General features: G+C 32.2%; 1 protein-coding gene across 1 annotated transcript; it reads right to left on the reverse strand.

The window, feature by feature from the left end:
• Positions 1-21,028: 21,028 nt before the first annotated feature.
• Positions 21,029-21,853, reverse strand: LOC106124004 (alpha-crystallin B chain). Its single transcript, XM_013320438.1, has one exon. The coding sequence runs from the start codon at positions 21,785-21,787 to the stop codon at positions 21,089-21,091; it is 699 nt and encodes a 232-aa protein (XP_013175892.1). The 5' UTR covers positions 21,788-21,853; the 3' UTR covers positions 21,029-21,088.
• Between the last annotated feature and the right edge of the window lie 317 nt (positions 21,854-22,170).

A 22,170-nucleotide genomic window follows, 5' to 3' on the forward strand; every position in this document is an offset into this window, starting at 1 on the left:
GCAACAAAGAAATGCTTAAAATGCATTATCCTTTTACCATCTCTTGTTTGCTGCGAAAACTTTATTTCGTGTTCGCGTAAGTTAGATTAAATGGCAGTTTAAAAACAGAACTATGCGCGAACGCCTGTTTCAAAATTTTAATGCGGCAAACACGGGTGGATTTTCTTTTTATTTTGTGTCACAGAATGCATAGTTTTTTTCTGTTCATTTTTAAACAGTGTTATGGTTAAATAACGAATATTTTAAAGATAACTTCTTCTTTTGTCATATAATTTTGTTAAAAAGATGTGTTAGCCTTTAAGTGTATTACATGATATGTATTCTTAGATATAAATAAATATTTTTTTATAAAACATTGTAATCACTCATGTAATATATTGGCTTCCTATTATAAATAAAAAAAAAACTTTATATGTTTTTCAACATCATTTACGTATGGATGATAATTAAATATGCTACATACAGCTCACAACCCTCAAAGCTATAAAAGTGATGAGATGAGATAAAAGACATAAATACGATAAAAATCTAAATTACCTTTTTGTTCTATATTAAGTACCTATTGCGAAAACTCTGTACTGTGATATTACAAAGTTTTCTTAGCATAAGACCCTATGACGGATGAGCTGTCACTTTGGTTATCTTTAAGTTGTATTTGATATTAACAAATTAGTTACTTCTTTTCAGATAAGTCTGAACTAAATGATTCCATATTTGCAATATTCCTTTATAACAGTAAAACAAGCAACTATAATATTTTAATGTTTAATTGTAAGTGCGTTTCTGCAACATTGATGTTGCATCAAACCCTTAAATAAATTTTCCAAAGCATGTACCACGTGCAGAATATTTTATCTTTAAAGGATTAATGTACTTAGTTGGATATTTCCTTTGTGTAAGCTTAGGTCTTAGAACTTGTGAGATGTTTCAGCGCGTAGTATACCTTGCTTAGAAATTTAAACGATATGAAATTGCTTTTTAATCTTCTTGTTACTATTAAATATGATTTATTACTATAGGAACTAACTACTCTGAAAACTAAAAACACAATACGAATTTACATACATACATTAAAACAAACATACACACGCACAAAAAACATTACCTATCATAAAAGTGTAATGTGACATCGTTAACATTGTAAGTACCACTACTTTGAAGTGTAATTAAAAAGGATTCCATCTTAAATGCACCTTTTATGACTTCCTATTTAAGTGGGATGCGACTGGTCTTCTCTTAATTATCTTGTCTTAGACATTACGACACGAAATTAAGCTTAATGAACATGTTAGTGCATTTAAGGAGACAATTATTATAGTTTTGTTTGACTGTAATTAAACAAATGACGAATAATTGTGTATATGTATAAATTAACACACAAAAAACTCAAACTAATATGCTTAAGTACGTATAGTCAAAATATATCTAGCCCGGTGATAGCTTTACAGTACAACATGTATTTTGACTTTGACAGGATGGCGCTAGTGAGGTACTGAGGCGGCTACTATCGTGGTTTATTCTGTCAGAATAAAAAGACTTCAAAGAAAGTTACATGACAGCTATAGTAGACAGAGGATCTTTGACATTTTTTGCCGTTGTCAGGGGGGCGCTAGTGAGACATCCTTATTGATGTGTGTACGAATATTAAAGTTATCTTTCACACACTTCGTGTAAAATTTCAAAAGTTTTTCCAAGGCTTTATTGGTATTATGTTAAACTACGTTGGTAATAAAGGAAAAGCTAATAAACGAAATTGATATTTGCGGTTTAACGCCGACGTTTAATAATCTTGCGTAATAAAAGTTCACTCTCAAAAGAGATTAATATATTAGGTAATAAACGGAAGCACAGTGACACATACTTTGTGAAAATATCGTACCGTTAAAATATTATAACAGGATATTTATTACGATTTCATGGCGTTATTGAATTGTTAACGTTTCTCTGTTAAATAGTTCTAGATTTCTGGATTAATCTTATAATAGAGGTAAATAATTTCGAAATAAAAGTAATTAAAACTTCTGAGGTAGCTTTAAGGTATTTGAAGTTTTTATCGATTTAGGATTTAAACAAAAAATTGCGGCGCGGCGTTGCAATAATCATTGCCAAGTGATGGGGCAAGCGATGTACAAGCGATCGGAATTAAGAGAATGGAGCCGTCCATTAGTGTGTAACCTCAACTAGGATGGTGTACAGCGAATTATGTTTTATTTTCAACCTATATGTATTTTGATATACAAAAGATTTTACTATTATATTAAGAAGAGGTCCTTATTTATACTTTCGTAAGGAATATATTATTTGGATAAAGTAAAAAAAAATGCGAAAGTAAAGATGAATTTAATTACCGCGCTATACATTCCGTCCGAGGCTTAAGTATAAAGTTTATAAAAGTACATTTTAAGCTCGAGACAAAGTCACTTAAGCTCCGTCCTAGGACCGCACTTTAAGTTGAAATGATAAGAAACCGCTTTTACTACGTTAACTTCCACTTTCAGTTTTTCATTATAATAATTTCTTTCAGGTATATTTTGTAATAGAGATTAAAAGTATCTTTATTATGTTAAAAGTCTAATATATTTGTAGGTTTACTTAAAAGTAAAAAAAAAACAAAAGCGTTTTAGTTCGGTTGCATCGGTTGCTGTAAGAATAATGCCGCAGAAATTGATAGTAAACTCTGGAAGCGAAATAAACCATTTTACTTGTTTGTTATTAGTGAGAATTTATGAAGGAAAAATGTGTCGTACAGTGTGAAATACCTTTATATGTGGGAGTGTTAATAACAATGCTATAAAGGAACCTTTAATTACGGGCAAAATCGCAAAGCCAAAGACAATAATGACTTGGGCAATAAAGCCACGCGAGGCTCGAGTGCCGTAGAAAGATATTAAGAAAATTCCTCTTCCACTATTGTGCATTTTATTTCCTTACAAATTCGTTGCATTTCTTTATCTACATTACTCTAACCGACAGAGGAAATCCTCGGTCTTTTGTATAAATGTAATAACTTAACATTAAATAATAAGGTATTTGGCAGTTTGAAAAACATTTATACATTTCTTCTTCTCATTGGTTTCCTAGTTTACATAAAAAGCAAAACATTTTATTAATATTCAGCAATTTAAGCGCCAAAGTACATTAACACGTTCAAACGTAATATTGTTTAACATAGAGTAAACTATACATATCCAAATATATATTTCTCACATCAAAACAGGATTAACAATTAGCAATTCTAATTTAGTACAGCTCAATTGACGTTAATGGAATTTTGTATTTGAAATTCATCAGAATAGCGATGAACATTTTGGATATAATCATCACGGAAATCATTTTACAAAGCATGTCAAAAGATAATAATTTATATTAGAAGAAAATAAAATTAATAAGTTAAAATGTGACAAAAAAATATCTTTAATTGCTAAGTTTAGTTTAGATTCCCGCTTGTGAGATACCTGTAATTTTTCTCCTTTTTTTCAAAGTGTATGTTAAAAAAATCAAACAAATAAAATATTTAAACAAAAGATGAAAACTTTATAAATCATATTTACTAGTTAAATATCAATATAGGAACATAACAATATTTGTAACTAGATAAATAAAAGTACGGCGTAAATTTCGCAAACAAAAGTTGATTTAAACTCCCAAATACGGGGCAGCGTGATTAATTCGATAATGAAAAAAGTTCTTTAATCTAACGGAGAAAACGCTTACAATTATCCAAATCTTTGTTTGACAGATTGTATGTTAGATACAGGAATAGGGTATTATATAAACAGTATTCAATTAAAAATTATTTTCATTTCAAACATGATAAATAACGTAACGAGACTTTAATCTTTACAACTATAGACTTTTTGCATCACGAAGAAAAATTTAAAACGAATGTTTCTCAATTAAATCGTTTGATTTGTTTGCAAATCTTTAGTAGGAATAAATGTAAAATAACTGGAAATTCACATTTCACACCCAAATAGTTCTAGAAGCCGGCTGCAGTTCGGTGATAGACACTTTAATAATGTTTCATCTCTTAAACAAACAATTTGTAAACTAAGTATAAACGTTAACAATTATGCTAATTTGCCTCAACTCTCCCATGATGCTAATGGAAATTATTGTGGTGCTTCAAATCGATAGTATTACGGCTATTTAGACACAATATATGCACGACATACGTACAATAGTCTAAGTGGTAGAGAGATCTTGGTGCGCACCAAGTACTCGTGTTCAAGGACTACAAAGCACTACAATGACCATATCTTATTAATGTTATAAATGAATTGTTCGGATGGATGGATGTTCGTTATTAGGTATCTGCAGAATAGCTAAACTGATCTCGCTGTTTGGAATAGATGCAGAACATAGTCTGGAAGAATACATAAGCTACTTTTTTTTTAATTCCTCGCGGACGGAGTTGCGGCGTACAACTACTGTAAGAATAGAGTAATAATAAGTAGAGTGTTTTCACACACGCTAGGCTCTGCTCTAAGGTAGGGTCCGAACTGAACAAAACCTAAAAGTTACTAAAACTATCGACTATCTTTAAACAGTAGGTTAATCATTTGCAACACAGTTTGAAGCACATGAACCATGGGTTACTTCCCTACTTTAATATTTTGTCAACATTAAAAATAAAAGTTACACTGTTCTTATAACTATAATATTACAAGAAACAATTTACCTTTGTGACATAAACAGGAAATATATAATTTCCTCAAGGATAGTTTACATTCGTACTGGTGAGTCATCCTTTAAAAAACTTAGGTAAGTAAATGAGTCAAGGTGTACATGAATCATAAACATGTACTAAAACAATACTATTTCTGAAATGTTTTTGTAACGATTACAACCACGTCAGTCACAGATTATTATTTAAATAGTTTGATTATTTACACAAAATATTAAAAGAAATAATTAGCAATTTTAAAATTAATTAAAAGTAAAAGTTTAAAATTATTTAAATGTATTCAAGCCGTTGTTAGCGTTTGTTTGTAAGTGTTATATCTTACCTTACTAGTATTTTAAAACGTGAATGTTTGGATGTATGGATGGATGGAGATTTGTAATAAGGTATCTCCAAATATCTCTATGACCACGCTGAATTTTGACATATATGTAGAGCATAGCGTGATGACGAATATAAAGGTTACTGAGTTTTATTTTAATCCCGCGCAGACGGAGTCACGGGCGAGAGATATTATTTTATATTTTGTACGACTGCAAAGTATTTTGTTATCGTTCTGTTTACAGTTGAAATAGCGAAGACTTTTAGTGTGTAAATTTTATTATCCACTCCAATTCCATTAGAGTAATATAATATAAAGTCTATTACATCGTAGTTTGAACAACATTAAACCATAATACATTTTATTGCTATGTATTAAAATGTTCAAGAACAAATTAAATATTTTATTGTATCTAACTTCGACAACAAATAAAAACGAAGAAGCAAGTAGTAGTTAATAATAATCATGGAATCGTCATCTGCCAGTATTTATCCGACTTCTAAAGTCGTGATAGATTTCTATATTTAACTTTTTGGATTAAATCCTACTAATATCATAAATGCGAATGTTACGATGGATGAAGTTTGTTGGAAGGTATATACAGAACGGCTGCGTTAATCTTGCTGAAATTTGACATAAGTGTAGAACACATAGGCTACTTATTAGGTTCTTTCCGTCGTTCGTCGGTCCTGCGCGGACGGAGTCGTAGGCTACAGCTTGTTATAATCGTAATACCTATAAGTTATATCTTTAAAACAATAAGAAATGAGATCAGAATATTTTTACTGCTATATCCAACGGCTATCATTTCGTTGTTCTTACAAAAATGTTGTATCGAAGAGTTTTCGTTTAGCAGAAGAGAAAAGCTTCTTTCTCGAGCTTCCGTTTCGGATATTGGCACTTTATTAACTTGGAAAGCGACGGGATATTATTGTTATTACTCGACATTTCGTTTCTATTAAATTTTGAGGCACCAATATTGTGCTGTACCATTTCGTATTGTTATAACTAGATGCAGATTGTATATATGTCTAAACATGTTTCATTTGAAGTGAAGTTTGTTTTTCTTTTTTAATTTTATATTTAAATCATCTAGGATACTTGCTTGCTTTAGTATAATACTATTACTTTATTTTATCATCGTTTTATCGATGAATAGTCTAATTTGTAGTGAAATTAAAGCGAGAGCTAATTTATCTAACTAATAAATAAAAAATGCGAAAGTTGGATGGATGAGTGTTTTTAAGTAGGTATTTCCAGAAAGACTGAAGGGATTTCGCTGAAATTTGGCATAAATGTAGAACATAATCTGGAAGAACACAGGATAATATTTTTTTTAATTCCGCGCGAACGGAGTCATAGTCGACAGCTAGTAGAAAATAAACACAACATCAATTCATTGACTGCAAGTCCGAATGTTTGATTAATGTGTTAAAATAACTAAAGTCTAGTTATTGTTAAATGTTATGAGTCAATCTGTTTTTACGATTCAACGGGCATTTTGTTATTGGCATGTTTATTGAAGTTAGTTAAGCTCGACGAATTTAAGTGTTACGAATTTAATGTTTAATTTTATTGCCTCGAAAATATATTGCTATTCAATGTTAAAATATACCGTTGATTTGTTTTATGTTAGCTAAGGGTGAAAACTATAAAACTGTTAACTATAAAGATACATTTATTGCTAAGAAAATATAAAGAACTCTTTTAAATCTGATATTATAAAGAAGTTTCTAAAGGAAAACGAAAAATTGATGAACCTAAGAAAATTGATTTCATTACCATAAGGCACAAGTTATGTTGAATTAATGTGTTTGAGTCGAAGCCCTGACTTGATAATCCTTGCGCTAAACTACTCCAAGTTAAAGAGGAATGCATTCTATGCTTGCCAACTTCCTAACAACTTAAGTCGGATTAATAGCTTAGCTTAACTAAGACTACATGAATGAGAAAAACAGATACACAAATGCAGAGAATATAATTTAACCATTGGCCAGTATTTTGACGAAATTAGCTTCAATATTAATTTAATTATTAGTAAAAGTTCTTAAAATTATTTACCACGCCTCTGTTTAATGTAAGGTAGTTTCAGTTCTTCTAAAAATGTATTAATATTTTAAACTGAGCTCAAATGAGATAAATAATGTATTTGGAATTAACATTTCGGACGTCCATTGCGCTCCAGGTTTTTTAAGAGATTAATTCGTAGAACTAAAAGATGGCTCTTTTAAAATTTAAAATACCCACAGTGACTTACTTAAGTTATTCGATCTACGTTTTTCTCGAGAATCTTTTTAATATTCCTAAGTTACTGCTACTTAATATCTTAAAGTAAGTTTGAGAAAAAATATCAATGTTTACAAACTAGATAAAGTTGTCTAGTTTACAAAATATTTTTTTTTCATCAGATAAAAACATAATAAAGCTGTAAAATTAGCCAATTTAATATTATTTGGTTTAGTTTCCTCTGAATAATAAAACTAACTCAAAGCTAATCCATTTTGTACCGATACGACAATAGAAAATATTATTTAGTAATTGAAGGACATTGTTCAAAGAAAAATAACTTTTTTTATAAGAAGTTATTGTTTTTTCATTATTAAAAATAAAAAAAGGAAGTAATAAAAGGAACATTGGAAAAGAATAATTTATTTTATTGTGACTTTTTGTGTATATTAAGATTTTAGGTTTAACTGAATTATTATATTTAACGATGAACTTTTATATTATGACCAGGCTTTTTTGTATTTCGTAGTCGTGAAGTAAGCTTACTTATTATAGCGGGATACAAAATAAAGTTTACTTAGACCCGAGCTATTTTAACTTCCAAAATATTCCGAAAGACTTATTATAGCCTCCAGTAATATTAAAATGTTTAAATCTTACCCTAAATTTCTTTGACTTCAGAGAAATGGACTAGGCAAAGAGAAGTCGTGGTACTATTATAAATAAATTCTATAACTTTTGTCACGAGATTGCTAATACTTAAGTAAAATTAAAACAACTTTATGAACGTATACTTAATCAAAAATTTACAAAAATACACAAACCAAGCAAAGGTATAAGCAAGTTTAGAACTCATTTATCTTTTTAATTTAGCACAGAGGAAAGCGATGTTTGAGAGGTCCCCTCTCTTAAAATTCAAAGCCAAGTTTACTATTACAGCTATTTATCAAGTGAATGGTGTAAATGTTGTATAATTACAGCGGCGAAGTCATTTCGCCCGCAATCAATTTAGCCGACATATTACATTCAACACTTTGAACCGAATTTATCCCTAAATGTAGTGAAAGAGCTAGTAAAGTTATTATTATTAATTGGCAACATCATAGATTTTTTAGTAATTTTAACTCATAATGACTTTGTTATGTTGTTGAACACCTCTTGGTGTGGATTAAAACCTATTTCGAGCACTGGCAGTAACGAAAGGTTGTAAGAATATGTACATATGTCGAAAAGAAGTGACGTCTTAGTTTAAGAAAAAGTAAGAACGTTTGTCTGCAATAAAAAACCTGGAATGTGAGAAATAATAGTTTTATTTTCAAGATCCCTCACACCTCTTTCCTTGCTTATTATTTATACTTTTGCAAACATGTATGTTTTCCTTGTATGTTTATTGAGGATATTTATAATGCGAATACGAAGTATCATGTCTAGATGATTAATCATTTTTGATTATTTTTATACGACGACGATTCACAAATAAATTATAGAGTAAAATGGAATTTTCATGTAACTGATAATAAATAATATATACTTTGATTAAACTAACTCATGTGTAAACATTAGCTTCGCTGTGTTAAAGTAAATGTGAAGAAAGAAAAGATCAAGGTATAAAAAAAACATTTATAGAAATACAATATTTCCTTCCGCTTTCTTTCAACGGCGAAAAAAATAGAAAAATTAAGATTTTTTTCACAATTGTACAACAACAATAGCTTTTCTAACTATAAACTATAATAAAATAAACATTAAACACCACAAGGAAAAATTGATGAATGAGAAAAGAATTATCTAGAACTCGCAAAAATAAATTAAGATACAAAAAATGTCAACTATACAAGGTCGAATGGCTTCACCGGTCACTGAACATCGGAATAAAAGAAAAAAAACTGTAAAGTGAACATCAAGGAAAACTAAAATTGTTTACGTCAATAGCAACATTACGTATATCTTTGTACTTTTCCAGTAGTAAATTTTATTGTAAAATATAAATGTCAATCTTCGCAGTACTATGACATATTTATGTTCTTGCCTACCGTTCGGCTTTGGATCTTATAAATGTATTTATTTACGTTAGTTAAAGGGCATGTCTAACTATAAAACGGATGTATAGCTCCCCAAAAGCCTATACAACGCGTGCATTCCGACATATACATAAACCACAAAGATACATATCACTGTGTTCTGCCACACATGTATCAACGTATATATTACAACAGGGTTGCCACGCTGGTTAATTTGAAAGAAGTAAGAAGTAAGTAATTATCTAAATTGAAGAGTTCGGTCTGTTTCTTGACATATTATTTAACTCTCACTTTTTTTAAGTTCACGTTAATCAAAATATAGATTCTTTTAACTTCACTTATACCAATTTGAAGAAACAAACACTTAATATAAATGATTAGAACAGAGTTACAATATGCGAAATATTCCTAGCTAGTACTCCAAATATACTAAGAGTAAAAAAAAATATTTTTATCAAAACATGCTGTCTCTGTTAGTGACAACCCTAAAGATATACTTCTTTGAGATAGATTGAATTCTCTAGCGACTGCTTAAAATCCTCGTCTTCCTGTTGCGAATTCGTGGCCTACGAATTGCTTGAATTATTGACAACTGCTGTACTTCAATAAAGCGTAAAGGTTAGTTTTAATACGTACTTTCTTACTAGATATTACTCCCGCGGGATTGACAGACCTTGTTATACGATACTGGTATGTAGTGTTATTGGTTTGTGCATTTACCATATATGTAGGTATAAAAGTATTGTAACATAAGCCATTTGTCACTTTTTTAAAGTTTTTTCAAACTGATTTAATTAGAATTAATAATTCAATATCCATATTACTTAGTAGACGGTGTACCGCAAAAAATCCATTGGGCTTTTACCTGTGCCTTTTAATATTTAACGTTAGAAATTTTCTTGATTATTATTCTTTTAAAATTAAGCCGTCTTGACATCAAAGGCTTTATATTTAACGCAAATGATATACAAAGTATATATTTACTTAGTAATTGTCTGGCCTTAAATTTCATCAACATTAATAAAAAACATTGCAAATTGAAGAAAACTATGTTCCTAAAAAAGTCAACAGAATATTTACTTATCTTTTGGAGACTAGAATTTAACTTGAGAGAAATTAGCTGTAGTCGTATTTACGTAGGAAAACATTTCCCGAACATCAAAAGGATTGAAGATAAAAAGGATAGATAAAACAAACTGCAAAGGGTTTGTATCACAGTCGCACGCCGGCGACAATCTTTCCCCGCGTTTCTACTTAGATGTTTATCGGACTATTTTATTGTATTTTATTTTAAAAATATGCTATATTGTTTACGTAAAGCTAACTCTGATGCTGTCGACTGCGTCTGCGAGGATAAAAAAAACATAATAGTAGCCTATGTGTTCTTCCAGATAATGTCTACATCTATGCCAAATTTCAGCGAGATCTGATTAACTGTTCTGAAGATACGTTCTAACACATATCCATCCATACATTCATCTAAACATTGGCATTTATTATATTAGTAAGAAGTAAGATATGTTGAAAGATTAAGATGTTAGAGGAGATTTGTGGAGGATCGATAAGAAAATACGGTAACGAAACTTTGGAATGTTATACATTTTATTAAATTTGTTTTAAAGACATTGTGTATAATGTTTTTAGAATATAAAAATCCCAACAAATGTACTCCAGCAAGCAAGAGCAGTGCGTAGTTAACATGCATGTCGCCGGGAACAGTTCGCAATACTCATCTCGTTCTGGGAAGCCATTTTGTTCTGCATATTAAACTTCAAAAACGCAGCCAACTGCACGCCCAATTTGCTCCACAGACTAACTAAAGCGCAGAGAGTTCTAAACCAAATCACATTTTCCATTACAAATGCGGCGAATATAAAAGCAAACTGCAAACTATTTTTGCAACCATTTCATTTTCGAAAGATTTTACATAAGTACTTTTTTTTAAATAAATTTAAAATTCGAAAAGTTTTTGAGTTACACTAATGTGTAAATACAATATCTTAATGACTGCTAAGGGATTCCCTTTATAGCCATCAAGGCTTTAAGTGCGGCAATTAGGCAACACTTAGTAAACAAAATCTACACAATTTATTTTTATTTATTTATTAAAGACATTTTACAACGAAACATAAAAATTACAATGAAAAATTTGAAACATTCGCATTTATAATATACTAATATATAATATTACTATATGAAGATATATGATATAGATGGATGGATGTTTGAAGGTATCTCTAAAATGGCTGCAAGAATATCAATGGAATTTGGCATCAGAGGTAGAGGATAGTCTGGAAGAATACATAGCCTTCTTATTAAGTATTTATTTATTCCGCGCGATCGGAGTCGCGCGCGATACCTAGTATATGATATTAGCCAGTGCTCTGCGCAGTACCAAGTACCAAGCAATTATGGTAGAACTGTAACGTTTTTGTCGGACGTCCGACTGCGTGGCGGCTGTTATCGGAAAAACCATCGACGGCCAATCTGTAGTCACCGCGAGAGTTTCCGTGTCGTGACAACAGAGAGCGTGGATATGTAAAATAGTATGTGTATATTTTATTCCTATCCGATATGCATCAAGATTGGTTTCACAGTAATAAAACTAATGGAAGTAGAGAAATTACTCTCCGGTTTTGTATTTTCCTGTCTTGTAATTTTGAAAAAACTGCTAATGATTCGTATAAGAAAAATACAAAATTAACTCTTACCTCTAATCTGTATTATTTTGTTACACAACTAAGCATACCTGGTGAATTTAAATGTATTTTTTGTATTGATTGTTATATCTTTAGATCGGCAGACTTGTTATTTTTGCTTATTAGCATATTTGCATAATATAAAAAAGCCACATGAGGTGGAATATAAGGAAAATACTTGAGATTGGCTTGAATTAAACCTTTATTTATTACCTTTAACGTGTCAAACGAGATACATTCCGATTATAAAGATGGGTATCTTCCTTATATTAATCAGAAACATATATTATATGCATATATAATGTAAAAGTAATCTTTTTATAATCTATATTTAAACTTCACAATGAACTATCGGGTCTAACTAACGCCATCTAGTTCCTTAATTGAGAACTATGTAAACTTGACTAGTAAATGTAAACATTCGTAAAGCGCAATAAAAAGGGACAACTAGTTTTTCTAGAAATTACTAGACTTAAAATGTTTTTACGATCATAGTTATTTTTACGGCATTCTTTTTTGTACCACGTTTAATTGTTATTTTGTGATTCATGCAATTTATCGATAACATTTTGTTGATGTTTTTAAGACATCAAACTCGTAACCTGACGCAAAAAATGAAACATAAAGTTCCGCTAACAGTCATGTACTTACTTTATGTCTTTCTGAGATATACATACATATACGAAGTTAATCCCTTATGCGCATATACAGCCTTTGGATTATTTTTAATGAGGAAGGTAAAGTACCGAATTCTAAGATGATTAATATAAGTCTCCCAACGAATGTGTTTATCGCGTTATGTGAAACTAGCTGTCGCATGCTTCTCCATCTGCGCAAAATAAAAGTAGCCTTTGTGTTCTGCCAGGCTATGTTCTACATATGCGCCAAATTTCATCAAGATCCGTTGAGCCGTCCATCCATCTAAATCTTCGCACTTATAATATTAGTAAGATATCAGTGAATTAAAATATCCATTGTTTTCGACACCTATAAACTTATAACACCTAAATTCATTATCTATTAGATAATTAATGATCATAATCACCAATTAATTAGCAGTCTGTAATAACCTTTAATTATAACGATAGATTATTGAATGGTGTAACCTGACCTACCACAAACTTGAGATGACTCAGTGATATAAAACAAAAGCATTGCATGACCACGTAACCGCAAAAAGGAATTATGCATCACCAATTAACCTCAACGGTACCTATACACCTCACAATTGTTGATGTTTTGTTTTTTTCTTATCTTCATGCTCGACTGACTCAGAGAAATAATGTTTATCGCACGTATGTTTTTATACATTTACGTTTTTGCCACAGTTTTTAGTTGCTTCCGCTTGAACATCTTCCATGTAAAGTCAATAAGCATTCGCTTGTTGCCAGCAGAGTGGTGGGAACAATCGTCAGATACAAAACAAAGTATGGCCAATGTGTACGAAACGCGACGCCGCGGCTACACAGAAATGTTTGGATTCGCTCAATGAAACTCCCACAACTTGACATTATTTGGTTTGCATTATTATAGTGTGGTTAACTTATCTGGTCCGGTGAGAGGATTGTCGCGGTTAGTTCTATCAGAAAATATGTAATTCCTACTTAGGCTTAGAAAATATGATGTAGGGCCTTCGAGAGAAGGGCAAACACTCTGAAATTACTACCAATTAAGTTATTACCATCTCTCTCTACTCCTCTCTGATAACTAAGTCTCTATCATTACTTAAGTTAGAAATATTTTTAAAAGTAATAGCATTCTGCGTTACTAAGCGATACATCGTCTTATAGTAATTAGACTGTGAAATACAAAAAAACAGACTAATGTATTAGCGTAGCAAATGCGGCCAACTGTTTACAAGAGATCTGTTGAATTGATTATTACATCCTCTTTACTAGATATGGCATATAATAGTAATAACTGTTTACAAAACCGATAATAAATACTCCACGACCAGACCAATTAACAGGAAGAAATATCTACTCTCTAGTTGTGACATTAAAAATAAGTGTGACCATAGATTTGTGAAAACTAACTTGGTTTTGCAATCTAAAATGGCAAGACGAAGTTTTAGAATTACTACCCCCTTCTATAATATTGTATAAAATAATTAAAACAAGATTAGGGTAAACAATTAGTTACAGTCCACTACTTGGGTCGTTAGACATAGTCAAGTCCTACACTGGTAAACTTCATTACATCTTTAAACATATATTGTAATTCGATACTATTTGTCACATAGAAACAAAAGTAAACCATGTCTATTAAATTATATTAATGATTGTTAATTTGATGATACTGACAACATTACATCTTGTAAATATATAGAGTAAACTTTATGTTCACTTCCAATGAAAGCTGACTCATTTGCTCTGATTGCGGTTAAGCAATCATGTCTACGTTATCGCTGGGACGATAGCTGAGTGACAGGTGGAAAGTATGCGATAACACCCATGGACAAATACAGGTAAACTAGCTGTCACCCGCGACACCAATCGCGGAATTAAATAAAAACGTAATTAGTCGTCTACGTGTTGCCTATGAAAAAAAATTTTTTTTACTCCAAAATAATTAGCAATAATTTCTTAGAAACATAAAATGCATTGCATATGCAATGCTTCCTGAAACATATAACGCCATCTAAGTATATCATAATAAATTATTGCTCATTACCGATTGTGAAGTTTTGCGTAAATTTTACGCTAACTACGTGTTTTAATAACAAAATAACAATGTATGTCAGTTGCGCAGTAGATAAGAAATCTGAATCACGATGTTAGTCTATATTACTATTATTTCTTTTGTACAACAAACACTTTGTCATAAAATATTGACTTTCAATTCCCTCTCAATTAAACGATACAATAACAACTTAGTTATATTACCACTGATCTCTTTAAATGGATAGGCAATTCCTTAGAAATTACAGCTTTTGCTTCGTTCCCATTTAATCGCGCCTGTTGATGTTACGTGATAGTTTAATCCATCTATATTATTAGTTCGAATCCACACCACCGTTACAAACCGCTACTATCAGCGTCAAAATGGCGACAATCAAATAGGCACAAATACTACGCTTAAGAGCCAGTACATTTATAAAGATCGTCATGGTTATTACTTACAAGGATTGTACAATTCAGGTAACATTAAAATGTGTGAAATTAACTTAGCATACAAAAATCTGAGGCAGCATCATAAAGTGTTGTTTCCGTGCAACATTGTGTACGTTGCATTGTCCGTCCGTCCGTTGTACTAACAAGGAAACGGGGCGCGTCGGTTGTTTGCACTCCATTCACTTGTGACTTTCCTGACCGACAGAGCGACAGATTGCTTGCTATACGTGGCCCACCGACCGCAGCTCCCTAATGAAAACACACAATATTTTACTAACTTCACCTTGGTATTTGCTTTCATTCCTCGGAAATAAAAGGATATAGAACATGGTGTGGAATGTAAACATTTTTGTTCTATTCTTAGGAAAGATACAATTGTTGTTTAAATTGGTTCTTAATGCACGTTGATGAAATCGTACTTTATAATAATCTTACAGAATAATTCTACCTTTCAACAAGATCAGAATATAATCTGTTATATAGTATAGTGTTGTTTTTTACATACAACGTAAAGGGGTAAAGTTTTACACCGACGACCGCGGCGGGGTCGAGCCCCCATCAGTCAAGCGCGAAAAGTAATTAAAACATTTCCAGCTTAGGCGAAATTTTATATATACTAATATATGGTAACTGCGTTACTTCTCGTCAGATTTCAAACCGGCATCATGAGTAGGGTGAGACCGAATTATGATGGGCAGATATGTTTACACACAGTTGTGCTAAAGTGAGCGGCTCCATCCAGACATCTTCTAAAGTAAAGTTTTGTAAGTCTCACGCCAAAAACATCAGCTGATAAGTTAACTAACAATAAAACCTTTATCTATTAAAATCAATTTGATAACCAAACCCATACTTACAAGATAGACAATTTCATTTGAGGGACAGAGACAAAACGGAATTTCTGAAAAAAAAATTGTTCTCATCAAAAAAAATTATACACGGCATTACAAAATGTTTTACTTATATTATAAAATAATTTTTTGTATACCTTTTTTATCAGTTTACCGTTTGAAATGTTTTAATAAAAACGATTAAGGAGAAAATGTTGAAATGCGGGTCTTATCATAACGAGTTACACGTGCAGATATTTTTCAAATTTCAAACACAAGCATAATATACTCTACAAGCTATCGCCCGCGACTGCGTCCGCGTGGAATTAGAAAAAAACCAAAACATAATTAGTAACCTATGTGCTATTCCAGACTATGTTCTATATGTATGTAAAATTTCATCGAGATCCATTCAGCCGTTGGAGATATCTTCAAACAAACGTCCATCCATCCATTAACAACATATACAAAACATTATTTGTTAGTAAGATTTTATATTATACTGTATTCTATTGTTAACTGTTCTTAGTTAACTAACTTAACTTTATCTATTATATAATACATCAAATAAAAGGTATAACCTGGTTCCACAGGTGACATGAGAAAACATAAAGTATATTCTATATGTCATACAAATATTACAAGGTAAGATGAGTAATTAATACAACATATCATGTTATGAATTAATAATGTTTAATATATCACTCAATGTTCTGTAATCATAAACACAAAGAACTTGATATGTTTGAGAAAAGTGATTATTGTAAATATTAAATAATAAATTAAACATAAATATTAGTAGACAAATAACTGATAAAACTAAAAAAAATACTCAAGTTCTAAACAAGAATCAACTTAAGTTAGAATAAAACCTAGCTTGTTCTCTTCTCTCTTATCAAAGTTTGGGATCAATTTTGAATTATCAACTCTTTTTTAACGTCATCAAATATTTCATCAAGTTCGATGCTATTATGTTTATTTAAATCGTAAAGACTATTTTAGGTTCTATAATATTATGAACCCTTCACCTTTCTTTTTAAATATAATATTAAGATTTTCTATTCTATTTACTAATAAATACATTAACACTTAAACTTCATTATTTAAGTAACATTCGAACTTCTTTGTTCTTTGTAAAGATGACCCGCTGATAACAATTCTTTGTAACAACGTAATGTGAATAGTAAACACAAAAAAAAAACTAAGTAATGTGGAGTCATTGCGGAACATTTTAAATGCGTTCGCAATGCTGATACGAATTTGTAAAATTTATAAAAATAAAATTTTATGCTTTTAATAACAGTATACAATTATTACGTACACGTAAACAGTTTAACAATGGTAGAGCCCGCTTTAACATCTTCGCACGAATTGGCCCGGCTCGCCCGGTGAAATACCACGACCACACACAAGACAGGCGTGAAGTGGAAGCAATTCCGCGTTTCATCTGATGAGTGTGCGTCCCGGAGGCCTAAATTAGTCCACTTTCCCTTCCCACACTTTTTCTTGGGATGGGAAGTGGAAGTGGACTTTCCGGATGAGAGGATGAATGGAAAGGGAAAATATTTTCTTTTTGTGCATCCTCTCCTCCGTCGACTAAAGGTAGGCAACGCATAAGCAATTGCGTATGTCCATGGGCAACGGTCACTTCGCTATTTCAGCGATTTCAGGTGGAAGTTCGGTCGTTTGCCACCTTATAATATAAAAAACACGTCTTGAGATGAACCTTAAAATATTATAAACTCTATATTCTATGTGACCACCTGAATGAATTTGGATTGATAAGGTTGTCTCGGAATCTGTTAATTGTTTGTCTTCAAATTCTAAATCCAAAATTCACTAAAAAAAATACTTCGATATATTTTTGACGTTACGTATGATTTTTAATACAAACTATATCTATACAATTTATGCTATTCATATATTGGCAAAACCAGGCACAACAAGTTACAGTCAATTTCTTATTCTAGATATGTCATTAAATTTAATAAAGACGCATGTTTTTGGTTTTCCCCTCCGCATGACTCATAGCTATAAACTTTTTTATCAAAACAAAAGACGAGCGAACGATTCTAGAAATTTCAATATTAAACAAAATAATACTGAAGGTTCAACATGGTTGCACTATATGTCATATAACGGGTTTTGCTCAGACACGACGCAGCTGACATTAATTTTAACAGTACACACGAGCGCTTGCGACTTGTTATTCAAGTTAATATGACATGTTCACATATGCTGTACTTGAAATTCCACTGCCGTGACACTTGTACCAAACCTATTTCCATCCCTTTCTTTCTATTTGTGTAAATAGAGACTACAATATGTATTCATACGTGTCAAGCTAATAGAATTCTCTAGTTACAACTTAACAACAATACTACTAGGACACCGAACATATTTTAAATGTAAAATCAAATCGCCATTAAGAAAAAGCGTTATTTTGATATATGACGCTTACGAAGTGCATAATTGTATAGTGCTATCCAAACTTTAGGACAGCTCGCAATCTTGCACAAGACAACTTTAGTAATCGACGACATAGAGGGACACGGAGGTGGGGCTCTCCTATAGGATTTCCCTCCACCCGCAGTAGACCAATCTGGCAACAACCTAAGCAGGAAAACATTCGCTAGCAAATAACTATTAGCCATCAATAAGTTTCAACCTTGTTATGCTTTAATAAACTTTACCTATTTAAAGACAAGTAAAAAGAAAAGGGAACAAAATAAAAAAAAATGTATTTTAGTTACCACGTGCCTGGTTAAATTTTAAAATATTTTACACCTACAGTAATGTAATGGACGAATAAAACAGCGCTTAATGTATAAATACATCACCACAACAATCGGCCAGTAAATCAAAATAATAAATGTCTATGTAAAAAGGTGAAATAATCAGGCTTTTAAGCATTCGTTGAAGAATTTTCTAGGTTGTTTTATGGTAAGAAATACAAAATATATGATGAATCCACAAAAATAAAACACGTCTGTCTACACTTTATAAAATAAAATTAGAGGAAAGACAAAGATAAAATATAAACAACAAAAAAAACCGGTCGATGAAGGAAGTTAGTGCTCATAATCCACATAAACAATTAACAGTTGCATTAAGCATTTATTTACAAAGGATTTTATTAAAAAATAAAATAACGAAATCTTTCCTAATCATCAGGTAAAAGGAAATATTAAGTAAAGGCGCGGGAATACGTTAATATGGTTATTATGTCCAGCGTGAGCTTAACGATCAATAAAATGAAATTGTAATTAACAAACATTGTCATATTTGACTATTGACAAGAGTATTTTTCCATATTAATTAAACATATTTTATTAATGGAAAAAATTCAGCTCTTCCGATTCATCTAGAAAGTTCAAACTACTGTTAGGAAGAAAATCTGACACTGTGCCCCGATGTATCGGTGCAACACTAACCCGCTGATCCGCCACCGAAAATCTGAACACTTGACTTGGTAACTAAAGCGCGCCATTCGCGCAAAAGGATTCTCACTAATAATGTCTAAAACTACCTAGAAGTAAAATTGTAGCTTCACTCCTGTTTCTCTTGAGTAACTTGTTAACAAAGAGGATTTATTGAATAAAGTCTTACGTTTCGAATTTACAACCGTCATGTACTGCTCCGTAAAGACTAAAAAAACTTACTATTACGCACAAAATCGAAGCAAACAGACATAGAAGTAGAAACCATAATGCATAACAACGTCCATCCGTCCGTCCTTGAAAATAACCGCTCATAGTAAAGAAGTAACGTAACAGATAAGGCCAAGAAAGAAGTTGCAGTCCTCAAATAAGATGAAACTACGCACTCTTGGTATATAGTACATCTTAGTACACGGATTACGAGTCACATAAGTTTACTTATCACTGCAGGACATAAGTCCATAAAATCGACCAGGAACCAAAATATACGTAATTGTATAACAATTTAATTATTATTCCAGAAGACTAGACTCGCTTAAATAACTCCACGCGACATCTCAATGTCATTCGGTACTACGAATGTTTAATTTGTTGATCCTCTGCCTTTTTCAATTAATATTCAAATCAGGTTTTTCACAGTGCATGTATTATAAGGAAATATATCTTGTCCTGGAAATATATTTGGAAAAAAAACCATACAAACGAATATATTGAATAAAATACTGTCTATTTATCTGTTAGGATAGACGTGGCATCTGCAAATTCTAGTCCCTGTTAACGTTAACAGCTGATCGTCATACTGCGACCATTAAGGCTGTCACTGACTATATAAGCCCGTGACGTCCCTAAGCCACGATACAATAACAGAAAATATTAATAATTAAACTGTGAAATATATAAAAACGGTCATGCTTTAAAAACCATTCATAATATCAAACATCAACAGTTTAATTAAAAAATGTTGATACTTGATAATTATTTTTCCAGTGACTTACTTGGTTTAAAGAATTCGTTACTTCCACGATCATACAGGATACAGTCAAGGCAGATACTTTATACATATTTAGGGATACTAAGAATAAAACTGAGTTTTCAAACCTTTGGTTTCGAATATTGGCCTTTAAATGAATGTCATTATTATAATGCCGACTTTACAATATTTTATGACGAAGAAATAATTTCATAAGTTAAGTTCAGAGACAGATAATTATTAATAAAAAAGTTATTATCTTTTGACTATGAAGGATTACTTAAGTGTGTTGCTACACACTTAAGAGCACAGAATTGATTTTTCCATAATCTGGCTGATACCAACGACGGGAATTAATTTCCTAGAATTACCTGTTCTCACCGTGAAAACTTGCAGACAGTAAACTAGACATTATGAAGGAAGAATAAAGTCCTCAGTTTGTAATATTTAGATAAATCTATTAAATTACGACGTTTAACGTTTATTTTAATTTTATGCAAAGTTAAAGATTTACCATATCGAGTAATACACTCGTTTTAACGTCCATTGTTCATTTTAAGTACGAACAATTAGAGCTTACGACATATTCAATTCCAAACCTGACATAACCCATTGTTCTAACGATCACCCTAAATGTAACGCACGACTGAATTTATATAGCGTTGCAACGCAGCCCACGTACCATGATACGCACACTTCAAACAAAACACAAACGAAATTTTCAAAAAAAATATTTATTAAAATACTGCTTTATAAATATATGCTTACAACTATGCTATCACTTTAGGGTTGGACTTCGTTTCCGTGAGGAATGACATTGTTGTTGTCGGTGACTTCCTCACGGTCGGCCGGTGTCGTCTGTTCCTTCTTTTCGTCTTCTACCGGTTGGGCGGTGGAGGTCGGCTCGGCGGGCTTGTCGGCCTTCTCCAAGTCTGGTTTGTCATCCTTGTTGTAAGGAGTACCGGTCTCTTTGATAGGCACGTCTCTGTCCGTACCCTTCTCGCTGGAGCCATTTAGAGGTGCGGTCACCACGAGGTAGCCATCGTTATACAGCTGCGCGCTGACATCAGCGGCGCTTGCGTTCACTGGCAGAGAGTACGTGTGGTAGAACTGGCTCGCGAACATGTCGCTGTCCTCGTGCTTCGCTTCATGCGTGCCCTGCACGAAGATGAAGTCGCCCTTCACTTTCACAGAAAGATCTTCAGGCTTGTATTTCTTAACGTTTACTGCGATCTGGAACATGTTGTCCTTGGCGATGATCTTCGGGCCGATGTCGGCGAAGCTCGGGATGAGCTTCCACACAGAGCTGAACAAGCTGTCCCATGGGCCTCGGAACCAAGACGTGAAGTCGTCCACCTCGTCATCATTGACCGTGGTGATGGGCTGCGGGTACGAGACCTGCTTGAAGGAAACCGGTACGGCGGCCGCGAAGGCCACTGCGGCAAGTAGGGCGAAAACCGCAAGAAGTCGCGGTGAAAACATTTTTTATTTTCTCTCTTGTGACGTGTGCTCTCGCTAGCTTTGTAATAAAAACTGCCGGCGGCGCGGGAGTCGAAGGCTATATAGAGGAAGCGGGGGGTACGGGGAACAACACATCGCTGACCGGCGATGACAGCGTTATGCGATGTAAGACGTAGACGTGCAAAACATTATTTTAATTTATTTTGTCTCTCAGAGACTTATTACTTATAAAACTAATTATAATCACATGTTAACCACAGCTTTTATCCACCTACATACTTTAGCAATATTAATTTCACATGTCATGCGTACACACCATTTTTTTTATTACGTTTTTAAGTTATAATTAGTTATAATAATACACAAAAAAAGTTGCCAGTCACTAATTAGGTTTAATGTAACTT

This window comes from Papilio xuthus, unplaced genomic scaffold (genome assembly GCF_000836235.2).
Source record: "Papilio xuthus unplaced genomic scaffold, Pxut_1.1 DF825946.1, whole genome shotgun sequence".
NCBI lineage: Eukaryota > Metazoa > Arthropoda > Insecta > Lepidoptera > Papilionidae > Papilio > Papilio xuthus.

What these genes read in the sequence shown, in the direction of transcription:
- LOC106124004 (XM_013320438.1), bottom strand. Translation starts at nt 21,787, where the DNA reads ATGTTTTCACCGCGACTTCTTGCGGTTTTCGCCCTACTTGCCGCAGTG.